The sequence below is a fragment of the Rhagoletis pomonella genome, unplaced genomic scaffold (genome assembly GCF_013731165.1).
Source record: "Rhagoletis pomonella isolate Grant_MI unplaced genomic scaffold, Rhpom_1.0 Rhpom_scaffold_00008, whole genome shotgun sequence".
NCBI classification, from domain to species: Eukaryota; Metazoa; Arthropoda; class Insecta; order Diptera; family Tephritidae; genus Rhagoletis; species Rhagoletis pomonella.
This window is the reverse complement of record NW_023458562.1, coordinates 32,863,429-32,873,486: the sequence shown is the minus strand read 5'-3', so window position 1 is coordinate 32,873,486 and position 10,058 is coordinate 32,863,429. Positions and strand designations below refer to the sequence as shown.

At 38.5% G+C, this 10,058-nt stretch overlaps 1 protein-coding gene across 1 annotated transcript; it reads left to right on the top strand.

Moving 5' to 3' along the window:
- Positions 1 to 3,886: 3,886 nt before the first annotated feature.
- On the top strand, positions 3,887 to 9,833 carry LOC118744630 (major facilitator superfamily domain-containing protein 6). The gene is made up of 6 exons (XM_036477767.1): positions 3,887 to 4,596; positions 4,651 to 4,914; positions 4,978 to 5,253; positions 5,383 to 5,518; positions 5,583 to 6,743; positions 6,806 to 9,833. The coding sequence occupies exons 1-6, from the start codon at positions 4,289 to 4,291 to the stop codon at positions 6,995 to 6,997; spliced, it is 2,337 nt and encodes a 778-aa protein (XP_036333660.1). The 5' UTR covers positions 3,887 to 4,288; the 3' UTR covers positions 6,998 to 9,833.
- Positions 9,834 to 10,058: the final 225 nt, after the last annotated feature.

The window sequence follows — 10,058 nt, the reverse complement described above, 5'->3', positions numbered from 1 at the left end:
ACGAAGCAAGGCTTTTTGCCTCATTCGGATGGGGTTGGTCTGAAAATCTTTAAAGGCTGTTCCATAGTCTGTTTGAATGAATTCGGAAATAGTGAGGAGAGTAGGACGCGTGCTCTTGCTGCCCCTCTGCCAACGTATGTACCATCCTGCAGATTTGTTTGTTTAGTAAATTGCGAAAGATTCAAAGTGGAATTTATGTGAATGTAATTTTGCCAATGGTCGATAATTTTTCCCTCATACGAATATATTGATGATTTTTTTGTACTAATTTTTCATCAACTACAAATTTAGACTTCCAGACTGTTGTAGTGTTTTTCGGTTGACTAATAAAATCAATTACTCGTACATCGTTAAAGGAGGTAAAACGTATATACGTATACAAATAATCGGCAATCAATACGAGCGTACGATCACTAACGATGTGCTCGAATTTAGTTAGATAATGTCGGAAGTGCCTTTTGAGGCGTAACGTTGGCGAATCCGCCAAGCCATCTTAACCTAATCTACCCTCACTATAAGCAAAATTGAAATAAATACCAAATATTTTACATTTTATGCAGAAATCAATTCCTATTGCTATTCGCTTTGTTTGCATTCCTCATAAAAGTGTCAAGACTCTTCGTCTCTCAAGGAAATATGTATATATGTATCTCAATGAGAATATCATTTCAAATATTTAAGTTTATGCTGAACCATTTGGATTAAAGTGGTTGCATAAAATTTCCACTAAGTGCACAATTGCAGCATAAATGAATGAAAACAAAATCCAAAAAAAAGAGAATAAACTAAAAGACGAACGAAAAACGTGCGGGGTATACGTGACGTATGAGTAATACGGGTAATGGCGAATAGGTAGTAAAGAGTCAAATAGCACACATACGTCATGGCACACATCTGAGGGTACTTTAGAACGTATGTATGTAAATATGCCTATGTACATATGTAAATATACGTATTTATATATATATATATAGTGTTTTTAGATTCACACACATATTTGCATATTTACTTAGATACCTACCTACATACATATATTTGTATATATGTAAATATGCATATATGTATATATAATTATTTGCGTGCGACCTTACACACGACAGATTATAATTATAAAAAAGTTAATATACAAGTATGCATGCAAGTACATACATATGTATGTATGTTCGTCGGTAATGCGCATTGACATAGAAAAATGTTAAATGGCGACACTGACACTCAAATGAAATATGAAACTAAGCTAATAAATTGCGGAGGTTAAAAGTAAAACAAAGTGGTAAAAAAGTCAGCGAAAAGTTAATGTACGAGCAAACAGATAGATGAAACATGGGGGTGAAGTAGAGATAAAAATTATAAAAAATTAGAAAAAGATTAGTTAATTAAGTTCTTAATACCTACAGGCAGATGTAAATAATGTACATATGTATGTACGTACGCACGTTAGACCGTATCAAAAATAAAAGTTTAATTTGGTCCAAGCGTTTTTGAACACTCACTATGAAAGAATTTCAGGAGTATAAAAAACAGCTACCTAATGGGGTGTTTACATGTTACATATAAAAGTACTAAGGTATTTATTAGATAAAGGAAAAGAAAGAGCAACCGGTAATTTTTAATTTTTCATTTGTGTGATTGACAATATAATAAGATGCTTCGTGATTTTCGGGAGTTTTCGGAATTTTAAAGATTTCTTCAGATTTTTGGAAATTTTTTTCTGTGTTTTTCGTGATTTACTTTTCGGGAGCTTATTAAGAACTTTGGAAAGTTTTTGGAAACTTTTCTCTATATTTTCAGCACTTTTTGGGATTCTTCGTGCTATAATTTTCGTATTTTTCTGCGATTTTCTGGAACTTTTTGTAGTTTTTGATTTTTTTTGGACTATTATGAGATTTTCGAGATCTTTAAAACTTTTCAAGATTTTAAACGAAATTTTTGAAATTTTTTCAGGACTTTTCTTAATTTTTCTTGCGTTAATTTTTTCTCGGACGTTATTCTGAAATTTTTCGAGATCTTCCGGGCCGATATCAATATTCTTTCGGGACGTTCCTTTCTTTTTGTAGGACTTTTCGGGATTTTCCAAACTTGTTGGTATTTTCTCTGGATTTTTCGAATGGTTTTTGTTATGTTCTTGAATTATCGGTGTTTTACTTTTAGGAACTTTTAAAAGAACTTTCGGGACGTTTTCGGAACTTGTCAAAATTTTATACGAAATTTTTTGAGATTTTTTCGTGTCTTTTCGCTTTCCTTTGTGTTATATTTTTCCGCGACTTTTCACAAATATTTCGGGACTTATTTTGAATGGTTTATAAATTTTGTAGCACATCTTCGATTTTCCTCGTGCTTGGCTATTCGAAGCTTTTTAGGAACTTGGGGGGTTTTTCGAGACTTTCCTTTAGAGTACTAAACTTTTTAGTACCTTTTAGGGGTTATTGTGATACTTTTCGGGACTTTCCCTTATTTTATCAAGTTTTTCGGGGTTTTCGCAAGCTTTTTAATATTTTCTTTTGTCAAATTTTTGAGGACTTTTTCGGAGTTTGAGAATGGTTTTGGGATTATTTCGAGATTTTCGAGATATTACAAACTTTTAAGATTTTCTTCGAAATTTCGTGTAAGTTTTATGGTTCTGAATACTTCTGTTATAAATTTTTTTCAAAATTTTTCTAAATAAAGTAATTAAATGCTCTCTTAGTCATCTTTAGTCCCGTGGAAACAAGTAAATACATTTTGTAATTAATACTTAGTCTGCAGCAAATTAAATTTTACTATGACTGGTACATACATTAGAATGGGCTGCAATAATTTGTATAAAACTAACAACTAACTAACTAACTTTCGCATTGCGATTGACCCGGTCTAAAATGTAGCGAAAGTTTTGAAAGCGGTGTGTTGAAAAGGTGTTTGTTTCTTAAAACCAAAGTATAAGTATTTACATACTTTTTTTTATATATAAATCTTTCAGTGAACCCAAATACTAAATACCTAAATAAACAAGTTTATGTTCTCGAAACCAAAGCATGAGTATTTACATACTTTTTAAGCAATGCTCGAAGATTCACACAAAAGCAATCAATTGCGTCTCTATTTCGTCCACTTATACTAACACATTTAAATGCGTACATCCTTTTTGCCTGCTGCTCCCAAGCGTAGTCCTGCAATTATCATTAGCTGCTTTCACTTGTACATAGTATGTATGTACATATCTTCAAGTATTCATCTGAAACTCGTTGTATTACGTATCTTCGTCAATCATTCTATTGTGTGCAAAGTGAAATTACTGTCAGCAAGGAGAGCTTTTCAAGTGTTTGATATAAAGTGAGTAGCAGAAAAATAGCATACTTAATGGTGTAGGAGTTATTTTTTGCCTTGAAATGCAAATTACGAAATGAAAATTATAGACGTTCCAAATAAAATTTTGTGTGTGCAAACACATAGAAAATAATAAAAACGAATATAAAAATTAAATGGCAATCCAAAGTGTACGCTTACACTATAATTTTAGTTTTATGCTCCAATAAAAACCCAAGCGAAATCCAATAAATCTAAGAAAGTAGTTCATTCTCAATGTGTGTGCTGAGCGCTGTAGTATACCAACAGGCGCCTACACACCATTAAGGTATAACTAGATGTATGATTGTCGGCTTATCTCATGAATTAATGCAGATTCGCGCTCATCACTTCAAGATAATAAATATGTAAATATAAAGTCTGCGAGGCACGCCTATAAAGCTAGTCTAGTCGACAAATCGCCCGTTACATCTGATTAACCGCAATGCGAGTAGTCTTCCCATATGTTTGCTCTAAATCTTGTATATTTATTTGCTCTTTAATAAGTAACGTATATGGATTGAGCTTTAATTTTCCATTTTCATTACTTTTTCTTCAGCTGATCAACGCAGAATATTGGAGGCAATGACTTCGCGCGTAGTTATTAAAAAAAGACAAGAACACAAACTAGCTCAACGCTAACGCTTAATACAAAAGGTTTAATTAAAAAACGAACGGAGAGAGGAATAAGAGGAAAAGTTAACGAGCCGTAAGCATCATCAACAGGCGCGATTAAGTGAGGGCAACGGACGAGAGTTTTGTTAAGACATTGGGAGGCGCTGCAAAACAAAAGAACGCATAAGTAGTGGAGTGACGGAATAAGTGAGCAACTAAAGGACAAATACAACGCATCACTCTCCAACAAAAAATCGTCGTTATTATTACTAAGTACTTAGAGTAAGTAAAGATCATCGCAGGCAGCGTTTGTCTGTCACAGACAGTGTAACCACAAATAAACGAAGTACACATGGCTCAGTATGGTGGAGCACCCAATCCATTCGCTGGTGGCGGTGGTGGTGGTTATGAACAACAGCCCAGCTATGGTGGTGGCGGTTATGGACAGCAGATGGGCGGTTACGAACAAACAGGTGGTGGTTATGATCAAACTGGTGCGAGCTATGATCAAACTGGCGGCTATGGTGGACAAGGCGTCGCTGGTGGTTATGGCGGAGGCATGCCAAATGCTGGAGTAGGTGGTGTACCACAGCAACCATATGGTGTGGCAGCACGTCCACGTGTCGATGTAGAGGCTACTGGTGAAGTGGACCCGACGCTGTAAGTGCACTTAGTTCACTTTATATTTTTATATTACTACACTTTTCATTGCAGCTACCCCGAAGCCAAGGAATCAACGCACAAAATACGCAGTCATGCTGATATTATCGAAATGCTCTTCGGTCCCACCGAACACGAACTCATACCGGTGAAGGCCTTCTATTTCTTCTTCTTTGCCGCTTTTGGTTCGCTTTTTCCACTGATGGGTGTCTATTTCAAACAGATGGGCATGAATCCCGGTCAATGTGGTATATTGATTGGCATGCGTCCGTTTGTGGAGTTCTTATCGGCGCCCTTCTGGGGTTCCTATGCAGATCGGTAAGTAGCTGTTGTCCGCTACATAACTGCTGATTAATCTCCACTTACTATGACAATTTTTAGCTGCCGCCAAGGAAAAAAATTGCTTTTGGGTTCGCTCGCCTGTTGGGTTCTCTTCACCATACCGTTAAGTTTCATTAAACCAGAAGCTGTGAATTGTATCGAACGTAAAAATGAGACGGATTTCGTTTTGACTCTGACACGCACCAAACGTGATCTTTCCGCCTATGATATGGCCGACATGAATAAGGAGAGCGTGGAGAGCATCAACTCACAAGCAGCTTTACAAGGTGTTGCCACGATGCCGGCCAGCGAAGTGGTGGAGGAGTCGCATAGGAGGTGAGTGTGAGAAGAAGTTCTTTGTAGAAGAATTTCGCGACAGTGTTAGCGGTTGCCTATCTTTTGAGTGCTCTAGAGTCTTAGCTAAATCGCCTATAATTCAATTATTCAATCTCTTTCTGCCTCAAGACGCAAACGTTCGCTTATTCCTCGTATTGACGCCGGCATCTCACCCATCCATATAAACTTTGTCAGCAATTACGATGATAAGCAGCATCGCGACTATGTTAGCCCGATATTCTCGTCCATGGTATATCGCACACCAGTAAGTATTTATATTGTAAAATATTTTCCACAAGTTTTTTTTTACTTATCTGCCCTCTTCGTAGGACATACAAAAAGCATTCTTCCTGCTTTTGCTCGTCATACTCATAGGTGAGTTCTTTAGCGCTCCAGCCATCACACTCGCCGACTCAGCCGTCATCACTTTGCTCGGCGACGATGCAGACAAGTATGGCCATCAACGCATGTTTGGATCACTCGGTTGGGGCATTTCCATGTTCGTTGTCGGCATTGTACTCGATCATTCGACACGCTTCTCACATCATCCTTGCGGCGCTGGTCACATGGAAAAGAACTACAATATCTGCTTTGCCATTTTCTCGATATTGATGACTTGTGCCATAGCGTCGGCCTCGAAGATCACATTCAAATATGATCCAATCGAACTTGACCAACAGACAGTCGAGAATCCGGATGCCACGGCAAATAAGCAAGCCGAAGATGAGTCCATGGCCGAGTTAGCTGCGCAGCTTAATTTACCTTCATTAGCGGTTGGTAGTGGTACGGCTGCAGTTGGCAAAGCACCACAGGCCGCAGTGGGTGCACAATCGAAAATATTTGCTCAAACTACTAAGGAAATGCCCGAATGGCTGACTGTCTTGACACATTTCAAGGATATGAAAACCATTTCTTTCCTATTCGTCGCTTGGTTCATGGGCTTCGGCATCGGTCTGATTTTCACGTTTCTCTTCTGGCATCTGCAAGATTATGGCGGTACCCCGACGCTCTTCGGTGTTGCCTCTGTGATCAACCACGTTTCCGAGATCTTTGCATATTTCTACAGTTTCCGCTTCATCACACAAATCGGTCACATCAAAGTGTTGTGCCTGGGCTTGGTTGGTAATGTGTTACGCTTCTTGTACATCTCCTACGCGACCAATCCTTGGATGGTCTTGCCATTCGAGCTGATGCAGGGTATCACACACGCTGCCGTTTGGGCCGCCTCCTGTTCGTACATTGCGCACTGTACACCCAAACATTTGCGAGCTTCGGCACAAGGCGTACTACAGGGTATACATCACGGTCTAGGACGTGGCTGTGGTGCGATCATTGGTGGCATGTTCGTCACATACTATGGCACTACGGAAACATTCCGCGGCTATGGCTTGGCTTGTCTTGTGGTCTTGGGTGTTTTCGTTTTCGTGAACTTCTATCGCAAAGATCAAGGCTTCATTTCGGAATTGCCACCTACGGAGGACCCGCGTCAGGTAAACGTCTTTAAAAAGTACAAAAATATGGGATGAGGGGATCATATTATTCTATTCTGCAGGTGGCCGAAGAGACCTCACATCTGGCGCCACACGGTGTACCCAGTAATCCGATACCGCGTGCGCTTTCCAATGCGCGTCTAAATGAGATGAATCCCAATGGTGGTACTGGCAACAGCTACGGCACTTATCAGACTACGGGCGGTAATCTCGACATACCTGGCGCTAATCCACACAATCCCTTCGCGCAATAAACTGAAAATCGCATTGAAGTTGTAGTGAATTTTGAGAAGTGAATAGCGAGTTTTGGATGATTTTGCATTTACGTAGGTTTGTATGCACGTACTTACAATTTGTTGGAACAGCTTTGAAGAGATCTATTTGTATAGTTTATATGTATGTATATGTAGTTATGTATATTGATAGAAAATTATTGTTATTACATCTAAACGTGTTGTTATTAGTGTCCCGCGGATCCAGTTATAGCAGAGGGTAAGGGATATCACACAGAGATACCCAGCAGAAAATCACGGTCAAAAGGAGTCCCGGGGTATGAAAATTCTATTCAGTTCTACACTGATGGATTCGAGCTAGATAGCAGGGTAGGTGGAGGAGTATACACTGAACAAATAGCGCTGGACTGGTCCTTCCGCCTTCGAGACCATTTCAGTGTCTCTCAGACCGAACTAGCGTCTATACAAGAAGCTACTGACAGTCTACGTCATATAGCGGCCGCAATAAATATAGTTTATGATTCCATAATTATAAATTCGGATAATGGCGCAAATCCCCAAATGAGAAGAAGTTCGCTGGAAATGGGAAAGCAAACAAGGACTTGTCAGGCAAACTTGTGTGTCCAGAGTGGGACATAAGAAAATCGCGAGAGCTGCTATGATTGAAAGGGAATGAATTATCGTTATCCATATGATTACTGGCCGGACACATACTCTTAGGGACGCACGCAGAGTTGTTAGGTGTGGCTGATAATGGCTACTGCAGGAGCTGCATTAACGAAGAAGAACCGGAGACTGTCAGGCCCTTACGGTGCGAATGTCCAGTGACTGACAGCCACTGACTGTGCGAATGAGAAAAATTTTTGCGCAAAGGATTTCTAAACGATTTACGCAGCTGCTCAGTTTTACTAACTCCGAAAACTGGTTTAAAGAGGAGTAGGGGATTGTTTTCGGGATCTCTTTTTCCATGTGCGTAGAACTACGAAAATGGTCCGGTGTGTCCAGCCCTAATCTCGTGGCGTTTTTCACAAAATTAGACATTCAGAGGACGATCTTTTACAAACTGCTTAAAACTGGCCACTGGTATGCCTATGCCGAATGACATCTTTCTCTGTAAGGTTGTAGCATTTTCTCACTAATTAATCAGCTTTGGAATCGCCCTCAATACCGCAGTTTCTAGGCATCCATATAAGTTGAACCATATTATGCAGGACCATCTTAGAAGTCTGCGACAGCATTAAGTAATGATCTGTCTATGCGCAGGTAAAGCTTTGGCGGCTGCTGGACTGTTAGAGTAGATGCAGACTTGTTTCCTCGATGTATGTCTTTGAGCAAGGGCCCATGCTGCTTCCTGAATGGCCAACACTTCAGTTCGACATACACTGCAGTGGAAAGGGGGGACGAAACATATCCCCAACCCGTATACAGCTGAAAAAACTGCTCCTCCTCTGGCACTCCCTTCAAATTTTGCATCATCTGTGTAAAGTTTATAAAATTACTCATATAGCTCTCGCAGTCCTGTGGTGTTAATATTACAATTTTGTACTGATAGGTACTCATATGTAATAGAGATTATTGCCGATGTGCTTAACATAGCCGAACAGCGCCTGTGGTTCCCTCGATTAAGTATTTTTGCCGAAATATCGAGCAATAAGATCAATCGGAGGTAGATGCTTCATCGAATTCGGGGCGTCCAAGAGCAGGGTCCCACTTTTGAGAAATTCCTGCCTTAATGGCTGGTTTATGAGGTGATATTGATATCATGTGTAGGCCACCATACTAAGAAACCATAGAGAATAATGTGAGGGACGATTTCCGAACATTTTCATTGTACTACCCTGGGAAAGAATCCCCGTGATACGAGTATTTCATATCTCTTTTTTTGTAAGTAAAAAGTGTCGTTGGGCCTAACTTAATGCATTTCGCAATGTTGTCCTTCCACAGCAGCTCGCTATTCCGAATTGCTCCTATGTTATTAACCTTATTTCTGAAATTCAGGCTGATATTATCTACTTGGGGGCTAAGAGCGTAAGCACTACTCCTTCTCACACTTTCCACCCAATCCATATAGTGTGAAATTAATAAGCTGGCTCCTTTTGCGTGATATAGTGAGATATTCTGCTCAAGGGGCGATGTAAGGTTGTCTAATAACTCCAAAATGAAAAAAAACGTCATCGCAGTTATTCAAATTGCCATTACCATTAATATTCCCAGTAGCATGACCATTACCATTAATACTTCACCTATCATGAGCATTAGCATTACAAATATTATTGCAATTACAATTACAATTATCATCACCGATACCATTACCAATATAATCACCAGTACCATGACCGTTTCATTACTATTACAAATATAATTACCCATTACTACTACTATCACCTCTACTATTACGATAAACATTAACAATACCATTACCACTGGCAGTACCATTGCTTTTACCATTACCATTATCATTATAATTTCCTCCACTATTACCAGCACCATTACCATTACCATTATCATTAGGTACCATTCCCATTAGATACCAAAAATAATAAAGCAGTGCATCCAAAGGACAGATATGGAAAGATATGGAATTTGCAGGTATCTATGTAGGTATTCACAAAATTACAAAGGTTTTATGCCTCAACACTTCGCTCTCTGCTATAACTCGAATTTGCAACAACTATTCTCTAAACCAGTTTGTTTCATTACATTGATAGTTAATTGAGTAAGCGAAATCGCAATACCAAATAGTTGTATTTATTAGCAAATTTTACACTTAATTCAAAATTAATTAAACGAATATTCTAGATGTGTTTTTCGAATTACATACATACATAAATGTGTACTATTTCAGAACTGTTCAAAAATTAACAAACTATGACAAAAACTATAAATTTTAGTTATAAAATTTGAATAACGAAAAGATAAGAAAAAAGTAAGATATGTATTTAGAAAGTTAAAAAATTAAAAATTAAAAAAAAAAAAGATTGACAAACGCAAAATAAAAATACTATATACTAACCAAGAGAACGCAAACATGGTAATGAAAAACAATCAACTTGAATGTGCAGCAGCAACTACAAGAAAGCAA